Raw genomic sequence first — 13988 nt, forward strand, 5'->3', positions numbered from 1 at the left:
TGAATCTTTTTTGTAGGCATTATTCCATGTTGTGCTCCACAAAAATCTTAATTCCACTCAATTCAAATCAAGTCAGAAAAAGTATTTAAAAGTGAATTATTTGCATTTGCATGTTTGTGTTGAATTTTTAGATGCTAAGGGCTTCCAGATGTGATGATTAAATGCAGTGGTCAAATGTTTGACTCATTTCTACATATATTTAAATTGTGAAGACATGTTGTTTAAAAATTTTAATTAGCTTTAATACTTTCAAATTTAATTGTTGGCATTAATTTTGAAGTATTAAGGTAAAAAGAAAACTATAACAAAGTGTAAGAAAATAAAATTATTCAAATAAAACAAAATTCAAATAATTATGAATCATTCAAATGTATTATTATTATGTTATTATTCTTTTATTATTAATTTTAATTTGTGTATTTATTAATTTTTTTGCATTGCACTGCATTATTGGATAAACTAGTTTTTCTTCTGCATTTTTTCTGCAGACCAAACAAACAAACCTCTCTCTGTGTGTGTGTGTGTGTGTGTGTGTGTGTCTGTTTGCTAATGTCCACATTGCTAAAAAATATCTTACGGAGCTGAACAATAAGATCGTGCAGCTGGTAAGAAAATGGTTAAGTCTTAACACACACACAACAAGAAGTATTCTCTTTATGAATAAATCCGAAGGGGGACTGGGGATCCCTAACATTGAGTGGATTTATACAGCGACTAGAGTAAAGCATCTACTGCATATGTTGAATAACGATGACCCTACAGTTCGTGAAGTTGCCCGGGGCTCACTGTTGCTGGATCTGAGCAAACGTAAGGTCCCCTATGCTGTAGACGGAGAACCAGGTTTCCTCGGTTTCCGGAAGAAACCTAGCGGAAAGCTGGAGACCAGAGCTACGGGATTTGGAGTACGTTCGGATTGGCCCGATCTGAATGATTTGTGCAGCAATAACAACTTACAGCTGAACTGGACACATACTGGCGGGGAGCAGGTGAATATCAGTCAGGGGCAGATTATGGATCCTAATGTGTATGCTGAGGCATCTATCCATCACACTGGAACCAGTGAGAGGTTGAATAGCCGGACGTGCAGGTATGAAATCCTCCAATACTTTCAAGCACAACAGCGCGATTACTGGGTTAACCTGCGTCTTCAAGGGAAACTTGCATGTCTGCAGAGCGCGGATCATACAGTCTCACACTCTGCGTTACAAAATTCAACCATCAACGAAGATATCTTAAAATTTGTTATTAAAGCTCGGCTTCAAACTCTCCCGACCAAATACAACCTCTCTTTGTGGTTCCCAAAACACCACGAACCATTCTGCTTACTACACAGCGATAAGATAATGGAATCCACAGCGCATATACTGAACGGATGCCCCGCGTTTAAAGGACTTTACATCGCGCGTCATGATCGCATCGTAAACATAACGGCTCAAGAACTGCGCAAAGTATCTGGACAAAGTGCAATACATACAAACAAAACTGTTAAAATTAGCTGGTTTTTAAACTTGAATGATAATAATATAAGCTCTCTTAGAAGTGTTCTCAGGGAATACCCAAACACTCCAGACATCGTAGTCATCAATGAACTTTCTAAGAACATTCTGATCCTGGAAGTGGGCTGTTGTTTTGATCTTTACATGGATTTGTGCTTTTCTGAGAAAATGTTAAAGTATCAGTCATTAACAAATGCTTTGGCAGTGTGTGGTTACAGGATCAAACTGATTATTCTTATTTTTGGTAGCTTGGGACATGTGCACAGATTATGTGTCAGAGGCTTGCAGATTGCTGGACTGAGTAAAAAGAGCTCTAAGCAAACAGCCAGATATTGTTCTGTGTCAGCAATCATAGGCAGTCTGCATGTTTGGAGAAGACGATGTCACCTTTATCCATAGCCTACTCTTTGAATGTGGTTGCAACTTGCATTGTCTTTATTGTCAGGTGAAACATAATAGGCTCTTTGTGAATATTTGGATGCTGTTGTGTGTGTGTGTGTGTGTGTGTGTGTGTGTGTGTGTATATATATACACATATATATATATAAATTAACAAATGTGAAGAAACATTGCTAGTAAAAGTCACAATTAGTTACATAGAAACAGCAAGTGATGCACTGAATTAAGTAGAATGACTAAAATAGTACATCTTTTAAAACATACTACAAATAGTCTTTTTTTCTTCTTCTTTTAACACTACTTCATAAAATATTTTTTTTTTTTTGCTGTGTAAAACCGCCAAATAAACCACAAAACGGCCAAAAGAACCACACCAAGAAAATAGCACTTTTTATGAACCGAGTTTTGAGAATAAGGCGCAATTTATTGTTAAACTAATTTACATAAAAGAAGGCGCCTTTGCCCTGAAATAAATGACAATAATTATGCATTAATAATTATATCTGCACATTTAGCACCTGAACTGAATTGCAATGTGTGTCATGGATAAGAGGCACGTTTTTGCACTGAAAATTACACACAAAGTGTATTTGGACAAAAGTAATATGTAGTGATTTGTGTGAATCCTGATTTTAGACTTGCGTGCTCCATTAGACCACAGCCCTCTGATCTAATCACGTCTCCATGGTAACACAGAGAGGAAGCAAAAGTCGACAGAATGCGTTATGCATCTGTGTACGAGATGTCACTCAGGTGCTCGGCAATGACATGCTCGCTTCTGTGATGCCAGGAGCAGACGAACATTGCAGTCGCTCAGAGCAACGTGTCGCTGTGGTTGTGCTGTGAGGCTGCATGAGTCAGCAACGTCCCTGTCAGTAAACACATTCTCTTTAAATTGTACTTAATGTGCTGTTTTGCACAAACACTCATTTCCTTCACACAAAGGTTCTTACATCTGAAAGACATTCCAAGCTGAAGGTGCTTCTATTTATTGACACTTGTGCTTGAATGAATAAAACTCCGTGAATGGATTAATTACATACATGCATGTTAAATTCCGTGTTTAACATTTGGTGCTTGATATTTGCATGATGATATATGAAACCATGTCAAAATATGTATATATTTTTTAAAACATAACTTGTATATTTATTTATTTTTTTAAAAGCATCATGAAAATATCCAGACCCAAAACTTCTGTATTAATATTTTTTAGATTATGTATAGCCATATTTTTAACAGCATTGAAGCTTCATTTTGTTATTGCAATATATATTTATTGCAATATTTTGCAGTACCTATTTGTGGAAAACAGCCCATGTCATTGTGACACCCACGGCATCATGTACGAGATGAGTCAGTCTCCATCTCTACATGAAAATGTCTGTCACAAAAACATAGACACATAGTCTATTTTTTCTTTTACATTTTTATGGCTTAATGCAAGGAATGTTCTTCATATGAATCACCAAATACAGCTTTGGTTGGGTAAATTTGTTTTAGATAGACTGTGGGGTAAAAAAAGAAAAGAAAAAACAACTAATAATGATAAATCTTCCACTGAGAAAAAAAAGTAGTTACAATTAGTTGCATAGTTTTAATATGTTGCAGTTCCTATAAAATAGCCAAATTTACTCTTATTTGGCGCCTACTTAATTTTGAATTCTTGCGTATGTTTCGGTGTTAATTTTGACAGGGATTTTTGATTTAGTCTTAGTCTTTATCTTGAGACAAAAGTAGACTACTACAGTAGGCTGTAGGATCTGTTTTGAATGTCCGGTAGTCCTCAAATAACATTATAGTCCCATCTCGTCTTGTTAACGAAGACGCAGCGTATATTTCGTCATTGTTTTTAACGTCAGATATTAGTTTTAGCTCGTCAACGTCTTAACTCAAAAATGTTCGCTAATGAATATTTTTCATCTTCATTAACGAAATTAACACTGGTATAAATTCTCTACCTATACATTTGCATTTGTTTCTGATCTTCTGGCTGTTAAATCAAGGCTGTCAGTCATGATATAGATGAAGTGTCCTTGTATGTCAGACACTCTAGCCTCAATCAAATTGTAGCATGTTATTTCCCTTAACAGTTGCTTGGAGAGGCAACACAGACTGCTGACAGCACAACTAATTAGAGGGATCATTCAGGGAGAGACTCACAAAAGAATGATTGTCACTCTCTTGTCCTCCTCCTCCTGCTCATGCTCTCCTTCTCTCTCTGTTGTGTCGTTCTCCCTCTCTGTCTCTGTCACAGGTCTGGATTTGAGCAGTATGTGGAGAGTGGATATCCTCAGTACCCAGACAGCTGTCATGGTGAGTTCCAGACAGTCCGAGCTGACTTGCTCCCAGAGATCATAACTCATTCACACCATTATTACATTCCTACTACAACTTCACTTGTGTTCTGAAGACTTCCAGAACTCTAGAACCTTTCTGAGGGAATCTCATGGAACATATCAGGAACATGCATGGGTCGTGTTTCTCTCCAACAAGAAAAGAGACAAAAATAAATCACATTTTTTCCAAGATGTCATTTTTTCGCATTGTGGCTTTTTTTTTTTTTTTTTGGCCGGAATGAGTGTGTCATTCCTAGCCATATCGGCCTAGAAAATCACAACTTTTCATTTTCCGTCGGTTATAGTACACGGTGTAACTACAGAAGAGTCAAATTTTAAATAAGAAAAATATCAAAACGCTTTGGTCATTTTTGAACAAGATGCTAACAGTCTAATCAGATTCAATGATCTATGCTAAGCTAAAAGTATCACTGCCAGAGCCAAACATTGGCTGAATGTATTCGAAAACGCTAAAACTCAACTGTTTAACTCTAGAGGAGTTGGAAAATGAGCCTCTTTAAAAAAAAGTGGAGGGTTCCTTTAACTAATTATAATATACCATATTTTCCGGACTATAAGTCGCACTCTTTTTCATAGCTTGGCTGGTCCTGCGACTTAGGGTGTACTCACACTAGCCAGTTTGAACCGTGCCCGAGTGCGTTTGACCACCAAAGCGCGGTTCGTTTGACTAGTGTGAGTGCTCCGTACCGTGCCCGGGCGCGGCTCGATTGGCCGGCCCTGGCCCGCTTGGAAGAGGTGGGCCAGAGCACGGTTCAGTTGGACTCGGGCGCGGTTCGCATGCAATGTGAGCGCTAACCGTGCTGGAGCACAGAACAGGACGGGTGGCGTCACGGTTTTGCGACGCTCCAAAAGCTCAGCTGGTACCTTGCAAACCTCCTCATACGAGCAGCACGATTACGTGTAAATTTTCGCGCCACTAAGGCGACACATCTGTTTAACAACAGGCTGTGAGAGGGCTGTGGACCAAACGACACAAAATTATCCACAAAGAAAACCGAGCGATGGACTCCATTGTGTTCAGAGAGCGCCGCTCTTCCTGTTTATCCCGAAACCGCCGCGCACCATAATGACGTAAGCGTGCTCCGGCACGAATGCTGAAACCCTATGTGAGTGCAGGCCAGAGGGGGAGTGGGGAGGGGGGACAATCGTACTCGGGCCCGGTTCATGGCAACCGTGCCTAGTGTGAGTACACCCTTATAGTCAGGTGCGACTTATTTATCAAAATTAATTTGACATGAACCAAGAGAAATGAACCAAGAGAAAACATGACCGTCTACAGCCGCGAGAGGGCGCTCTATACTGCTCAGTGTTCCTGTAGCCACAGCACCACAGAGCGCCCTCTCGCGGCTGTAGATGGTAATGTTTTCTCTTGGTTCTAAATAAATGCGACTTATACTCAGGTGCGACTTATAGTCCGAAAAATACGGTATATTAATTTACTCTACAGTTCAAGATATAATTTTATTGTGGCTTTTATTCAGCAAAGATGCCTTAATTTGTCTCAAAAGTGATGTTCCTGTTCATCAAAGAATCTTGTATTATTAGAATCCCATATCAGAATGATGGTGGACATTTCTTTTATTTTATTTTCATTATTTTCATTTATTTTAATGTTTGATGCATTGTGCCAGAGTTAACCTATTGCTAATTTTCATTCAGTCCCATATTGTGTGCATTCTTGTGCTGTCATAGCAGAAGGAAAGAAATTAAAGTGATCATTATGATTGATATAAATCTGCTTAGCCATAGTAAGATTCCTTTGATGCATGACCTCAAATAGCTTATTGCTTTTATGCATCAGGACAGATCCAATATGTTACTATAAGACAACACTGTTCAATAAATAATCTGATTAATTGACAGTAAAAACACAATAAAGCATTCTTCTGCTGAGTAATAAAGTCCATTAGCCTGACTGTAGATTTTCTTCATCTAATTCTTTCTGCAGATGTCTTGGCCACGACTCGCAAGCAGAACCCTGCAGTGGACTCGGCGTACGGTCAGTGTATTAATTCAATCACATAAGCTTTAAATTCAGTAATTCAAATTGCTTTAGTAAATGGTTACACTTTGTCCAGCCATAATCACAGGCATGTCCATATCCATTGACCATTTTAAAGCAGAATTTTCATGGCCAGCCATTATATTCTGAAAAGCTGGGTCTTGTATTCAACAATAGGCACAGATTGCTATAATTTCTTTTTCACATTGTGTCACTGATCTTTTGGTGTAGATATCACATCTTTTTTGTATCCAATTTTTTTGGAAGCTTTTCACGCACACATGCATAAATCTTCAGTCTGTCCCGTTCTGACCTCTGAGCAGCTCTTACAACAGCTCAGAGAGAGGCGATAGATTCCCAGATCAATAGAGTCTGTTACACAAATGACCCGCAGTGAGTCTGCAGGCTGCAGATCTGGACAGCAGACAGAAATGTCCTGCAGGGCTGTGGGCCGTATCAGAGAGCTCTGAGCAAGAGCTTTGGAGGAACAACTGAAAATCACGATCTGACAAATTAATTTTCTCACTGAGTGGATGTGTGACGGTATGTCTGTGTGTGAGTGAGAGAGAGGAACAGAGGGTGTGTATGTTGTGCATGTGCATGAAAGATATTGAGAGAGAGAGCATATGTGTGTGTTTTGGAAGGAGAGAGGACGCGTGTGAAAGAGGGAGGGGAAAGTGTGTGTGTTGAAGAGCGAAATAGAAATGTGCAAAGTTTGTTTTTCTTTTTTTGCAAACTGTATTATATTTCAGACAGTCATGAGCTAATACTAGCTGACAGCTGGCCTGTGTGTGTGAAAGTGTGTGTTAACATCCCTGGGTGGTGTTGTCTGGTTTTGCTTCTAAAGCGTGCCAGTGAATGCAGTGTGATCCGGGTCATAGCATACAGCTATTGTACCACACACAATGCACTCTGACTCTCCCTCACACACACACACACACACACACATCAGAGCTCCCTGTCCTCTGTGGATGAAATTAAATATCCAGTATATTTCTCAAAATCCTTGTATTACCATCTGGATTATTCACACGAGGTTATTAGCACAGATGAGTTTTAGTAAATAATAACATTTCCAAGTCACCTGCTTTGTTCTGTTCTAATCTTCAGCTAATGAATCAGTGCCGCTGTTTTCTGAGCTGATTATAGTACCAAAATATTTCTATCCTGCAATCTGTCCATCAGCCAGTTAGAGAGAAGTGAATAACTCCCCGCATTGTCTTTCTGGCTGTTTTCATAGTATTAGAAGGAAGGGAGAAAAGGAAGATAGTTGATGGATGGAAAGAAGCAAGAAAGGAAGGTTGGGAGGAAGTATAAAAATAAGAAAGTAAAGAAGAATAGATGAAGAGAGGAAGAAAGTGAGGAAGAGTAGGCCAATAAAGCAAGCTTAGATTAAAGAAGGAATCATAGATTATGAAGAAAAAATAGATTCATGACTGAGAAAGAATAGAATCATGAAGAAAGAACAGAAGAAAGAATAGGTTCATGAAGAATAGATTCCTTAAGGATAAAAATAAAGAAAAATTTATTTGTGAAGGTAGAAAAATACATTCATGATAGGCGAAAGAACTGATTAATGAAGCAAGAACAAATTACAAAGTAAGAATAGATTCATGAACAAAGAAAGAATAATGAAGAAAAATAGATTAAGGTAGAAAGAATTGACAAAGTGTAGATTGACAAAGAAAGATTACATTTAGTAAAGTAGAAGTAACAGATTCATGAAGGTAGAAAGAATAGATTAATTATAAAGAATAGATTCAGGGAGAGAATAGGTTCATGAAGAAAGAGTAGATTCACTAACAATAGATTCACAAAGAAAGCGTTGATTCACGAAAAAAAGAATAGATTCACTAAGAATAGATTCACAAGAAAGCATTGATTCATGAAGAATGAATGGATTAATTAAAGATAAAAAAATATGAAGAAAAATAGATTTGTGAAGATAAAATAAATTCATGATAGATGAAAATAGATTAATGAAGAAAGAACTGATTTACAAAAAATAGATTCATGAAAAAAGAATAACGAAGAATAGATTCACAAAGAAAGATTACATTTATGAAGGTAGAAGGAATAGATTAATTATGAAGAATAGATTCATGAAGAGAGTTGATTTACTCAGATTCACAAGAAAGCATTGATTCATGAAGAATGAATGGATTCATTAAGGATAAAAAATAACAAAGAAAAATTGATTTGTGAAGATAGAATAAATTCATGATAGATGAAAGAATACATTAATGAAGAAAGAACAGATTCATAAAGATAGATAAATGAAGAATAGATTCACAAAGAAAGATTAGATTTATCAGAGTAGAAAGAATAGATTAATTATAAAGTGAAAGAATGGAGAATTGAAGGACATGAGATGGATCAAAGACGAAACAAGGAAGGCAGAAAGTGAAGGACAGAGGATGGGCTGAGGTGTCATGAGCTCCTTTCACACTGCGATTCCGGCAAATACACGGGTAAAGTGTTCCGGCAATTGTTCCCGGGTCACTAGATTTTGCACTTTCACACTGCCAGTGATTACCCGGGATATGTGTGTGCTTTCACACACAAACCGGAATGGTCCCGTAATGACACATGACATCAGGGTGTGACGTGAGTCAAAAACGTTAGGCACGTTATACTTTCACTGAAGCTGGCAAACGATCTCGGCGTCAGCGCGGAAAGTGAGGAACTAACTGATCTCTGCTTCATTACAGTTTGCACATATTTTTTCATCACGAACATTGATCTTCCTTCAAAACACCTGGTAAAAGAGTCACGCGATAACGTCACTATGACACTGCACTAGATCTGGCTTTTGTTCACACAGCGCTCGTCCTGAGATTAAACCCGGCAATGTTACTAGGTCCCGGACCCTGGTTCAATGCCGGAATCAATCCCAGGATGTGTTTGCTTTCACACAGAAAGTGACCCGGCAATGTTTCGGCAATTTGCCGGGTCCGACGTGCAGTGTGGAAGGGGCTTTGGAGGATGCTGGCCGGTGTGTCCCGGTTCTCCTCTCTGTGAAAGAGCACACAGTGGGTGCACACATTCAATGAGCTTCCCCGCCGCTTCATTCAGCCGCCACAGCTCCTGGAAATGACACGGCAGTGCAGCTCCTCACCTCACGCTGAGACAAAGCCTCCCTCGGCACCTCGGCACGGTAATTACAGCTCTACCTGCATTCAAGAGAACTTGTTACATCCTCAGAACTCTCGCCGTCTTCCCACTGTGTGATAAAGCCATCCCATTGTGAAAGGTGGACCTGTTTTCCGACAGCTCTTTTCTTCCGGCACCCTTTAAATAGAATGGAAACGGAACTATAATAAAAGGGTCTTGTCTGCCAGCCGCGAGCTCTCTGTTGATCGGTCACTGTTAGGCACAGATGGCAAGATGACAGGCTTTATTTAGAGGTGGGCAGGCAGAGGATCGGCTCCGCGTTTGGCCCCGGACGACCGGCTGCTGCTCAGGAGTACTGTGTGCCACTACATTAAGCATTAGTCTGCCGATGGAGCTCCTCACAGCAGCCCGAGCCAGAGGATGCTGAGTCTTTCAGAAGGAGAACCCTGCAAGGTCATTGGTATTTTAAGTCGCCCGGGAACGAGGAGAGCTAAATCTCTGAATCAGACTTATGAGGATATCCTCAAAGTAAGTGGTCCGCAAGTATGTTTAGGATCAGCACTGTGTGGGGAAATGGATGAAGGGAGGGGAAACTGTTCAAAAAGAAGCTTCTGTGAGATTAGCTCAGCTCAGATCAGATGCCTCCAAGGCCAAGATTCGATTCTGCAATACTCTGGTGCTAGAAATTCATGTGGTGGCACAACAAAACAAGGAAAATGTTTAATTGTTTTTTTCTGCAAGATGATGTTGTTGTTGGGTTTTTTTTTTCATATTTTACATTTGCACTGTGAACCCTTCAATTTACAACTTGCGAAATCTTTTACAAAGCTATTCAAAGGGATAGTTCACACAAAAATGAAAACTCAGTTTACTTAATTTATTTACCATCATGTTGTTATAATGCCGTATAACTTGCTTTCTTCAATTGGAATGCAAAAGGTGTGGTTTTTTTTTTTTGTTTTTGTCTTTTTGTCCACTCAATGAAACTCAGTGGGGTCTAATGAAATAAGAATAAGAATTAAAGTAATTTAAACTTATTTATTCAGTTTAATATATATATATATATATATATATTACATTTTATTCATTTAGCAGACGCTTTTATCCAAAGCGACTTACAGATGAGGACAGTGGAAGCAATCAAAAACAACAAAAAGAGCAATGATATATAAGTGCTATAACTAGTCTCACGTAGCATGGGATTTTAAACAATATAATAAATAAAAAAAGAAAACAGAATAAAAAAAGAATAAAGCAAGCTAGTGTTAGAGATCTTTACACATACACACACACACACACACACATACAATTGCATAATAAATGAAAAGAAAATAGAATAGAATACAAAAAGATTATATATATATATATGTATATGTAATTTTTTTTTTTCATATAATGTGCATGTTTTATTTTATTTCCGCTTTCTTTCAATTAATAAAAATGATCCTTGAACATTTGTCTTAACAATAACAACATTTGTTGTTTTGGTCCCCATCGACTGTCATTATATGGACAGTTCTCTTACGAGAGCTCTCTCGTACTGCGTCTTAGCTAAGACGCTACGGGAAAAGTCTCTTTTCACGAAATACTGAAGCAAAAAATTATCCTTAATTTTGTATTTTTGTAAAGCGCATTTGCAGCAGTACACAGCCATAGGCGAGACGGCTCGTTCGCTCATTGGCTTGTTCTGCGGCAATTGCACAGCCTATCGAGCGCGGGCTGATGCAACATCAGACCAATAAAGGCTTTGCGCCCTTCTTGCCACTTCCCGCCGAAACGGGTGTGGCCCAACCTATAAAAGGAGCTCGAAAAGGCTGACTCACCTGATTTTTCATCTCTTCAGCGAAGCTCACGCATCGCTGGATCACGGAGGAAGCAAGCGCCGTCTGAGAAAGCACATCAGCAGGACGAGCCATTCTGAAGCTGCTGGCATCGCCGCCTTCCACTGCCGTTCCTGCTGCGCTATCCGGCGCCTATATCCTTTCAATTCTGTTATATCCAAGCTGTTCTTTATGTGTGTGTGTGTGTGTTCGCCCTGCGACACACACTCGTAAAAGAGCTCGCGTCTTTTTTAAGATGCCTTCCTGCGGCTCGTCAGAGCCCCACTCAGCGAGGGAGACCGGTACGTCATCTGTGCAGTTTTTTTTCGACGCCCTCCGCGCTTTTCAGTGCGCGTCGAAACTATGGTCAAAACAGAAGTAGCACACATACTCCGGGCCGAAATATCAAAACTGTTGAGCAAAGGGGCTGTAGAGCCTGTGTCTCAAGCTCAAAGCGAGGGGGGGGCTGTACAGCAGATACTCTCTGGTGCCCAAGAGAGACGGGGGTCTCAGGCCCATACTGGATCTAAGACAGCTGAACAAGGCATTGATGAAACGCAGTTTCAAAATGCTTACGACCAGGAAACTCCTTGCGCAGATTCGCAGAGGGGACTGGTTCATGTCAATAGATCTGAGGGACGCGTATTTTCAAATACAGATAGCGTCAAACCACAGGCGATATTTGAGATTCGCCTTCGAGGGCCAGGCATACCAGTTTACAGTCCTCCGTGGCTCCTCGTACGTTTACGAGGTGCATGGATGCAGCGCTCGCTCCTCTCAGACTCAGAGGCATACGAGTGCTGAATTATTTGGACGACTGCCTGGTTCTGGCCCGATCACGAGCGGAGCTCGTGGACCACAGGGCCGTTTCACTCGATCACCTCGAGAAGCTCGGCCTCAGTGTCAATTGGGCGAAGAGTTCGCTGAACCCCAGTCAGACGATCCTGTTTCTGGGTATAGTTCTGAACTCGTGTTCCATGACGGCGCGGCTGTCACCACAGTGCGCGATGGGCATTCAGCGCGCAGCGAGTTATTTCCGCTGCGGCGCGACCGTGTCGCTCAAACACTGTCAAAAGATGCTGGGTCTCATGGCCTCAGCATCTCCGGTTCTGTGGCTGGGCCTGCTCCGCATGTGCCCCCTGCAGTTCTGGCTGAAGGCTCGGGTGCCGCGCAGAGCGGGGGCGTCTGGGCGGCTGCATTTCAAGGTCGATCAGAGCTGTGTTGCGGCTCTAGCACCTTGGACAGCGAACGGCTGGTACCGATCAGGTGTAAGCCTGGGGACTTCCCCGAGTGTGAAAATGGTGTCGACGGACGCCTCCACTTCGGGATGGGGAGCGCTGCTCGAAGGCAGACCGTCCTTTGGCCTATGGTCAGAACGGGAAAAGCTCCATCATATCAACTGCCTGGAAATGCTGGCAGTGGAGAACGCGCTGACGCGCTTTTGTCCCCATATCAAGGATCACCACGTCGTAGTCCGTGCGGACAACATGTCCGTGGTGTCCTACCTAAATCGCCAGGGCGGTCTCGGGTCCCGAAACCTGTGCAGGCTGACGGAACGCCTCCTGGTTTGGGCTCAGCGTAACGTACGCTCGCTGAGAGCAGTGCATGTGCCTGGACTGCAGAATCTGGGTCCAGACAGGCTGTCCAGAGGCAATGTTCCTACGGGCGAATGGTCTCTACACCCGCAAACAGTCCGGCTGTTGTGGGAGAGATTTGGCATGGCGGAGGTGGACCTCTTTGCGTGCCACGAAAACGCTCACTGCCCCGCGTTCTTTTCCAAGAACGAAAGCGCGCTGTCACGGAGATGGCCGTGCTGCCCGCTTTATGCGTTCCCTCCCGTCTCCCTCCGTCCGCAGGTAATAGAATGGGTGAGAGAAACGAGATGTTCAATACTGCTTGTAGCACCTCTTTGAAAGAACCAACCATGGTTCCCAGATTTGATGCAGTTAGCAGATGTCGCCCCGTGGCCGGTACCGTTGAGGAGGGACCTCCTCTCGCAGGCCAGGGGCTCGATTTGGCACCCTCAACCGGAGTTGTGGTCCCTCCATGTGTGGGAGCTCAACGGTTACCCGCTGATCTCGCAGTGGGAGTGCTAAATGCCATCACTCAGGCTAGAGCTCCGTCGACACGACGTCTGTATGCCTCGAAGTGGTCAGTGTTCTCCAGCTGGTGCACAGCTCGAGGTTATTCACCCCTTAGTTGTGAGGTGACGGAGGTCCTCTCCTTCCTACAGGAGCTGTTGGATAAGGGCAGAGCCCCATCCACGCTCAAAGTTTGTGGCGGCCATCGCGGCGTTTTCTGAAACGGCGTCCGGTCAGTCAATAGGATAATAATACAAAAATACAAAATTAAGGATAATTTTTTGCTTCAGTATTTCGTGAAAAGAGACCTTTCCCGTAGCGTCTTAGCTAAGACGCAGTACTCGTTCGCTCTTCTAGAGAGAACCGAGGTTACGTTTAGTAACAGAGTACGTTCTTTAAAATATCTTCTGTTATTACTCCCATGTTACTCCTAACCTGTATGACTTTCATTCTTCTGTAGAACATAAAAAAATATTTTAAGAAAGATTTGGAAGTCAGTGAGGTCCAAACCAAAAACAAAAAAAATCTGATTTGTTTTTAACAGAACAAAGAAAATCATAAATTTGTTAATGACATGAGAGCGATGACAGAATTTTCATTTTTGGGTGAACTGATATTGTACAAAATGGAAATGTGTTGAACTCGCATATTTAAATGGATGTTTTCCTGATTTAATATACATTTCATGGATATTTCTCATAAGTAACTTTGTTGCC

General features: G+C 41.4%; 1 protein-coding gene across 4 annotated transcripts in view; it reads left to right on the forward strand.

Annotated features, from left to right (window-relative positions):
- The window catches only part of sema6e (sema domain, transmembrane domain (TM), and cytoplasmic domain, (semaphorin) 6E), a 146887-nt gene that overhangs the window by 119516 nt on the left and 13383 nt on the right, over positions 1–13988 (forward strand). For all 4 annotated transcript variants that reach the window (XM_059568012.1, XM_059568011.1, XM_059568010.1 and 1 more), the window contains 2 exons: positions 4153–4211; positions 6204–6254. In XM_059568012.1, coding sequence (XP_059423995.1) covers positions 4153–4211; positions 6204–6254 — 110 coding nt within the window. The remainder of the gene's footprint in view (positions 1–4152; positions 4212–6203; positions 6255–13988) is intronic.

This window comes from Carassius carassius, chromosome 15 (assembly GCF_963082965.1).
Source record: "Carassius carassius chromosome 15, fCarCar2.1, whole genome shotgun sequence".
NCBI classification, from domain to species: Eukaryota; Metazoa; Chordata; class Actinopteri; order Cypriniformes; family Cyprinidae; genus Carassius; species Carassius carassius.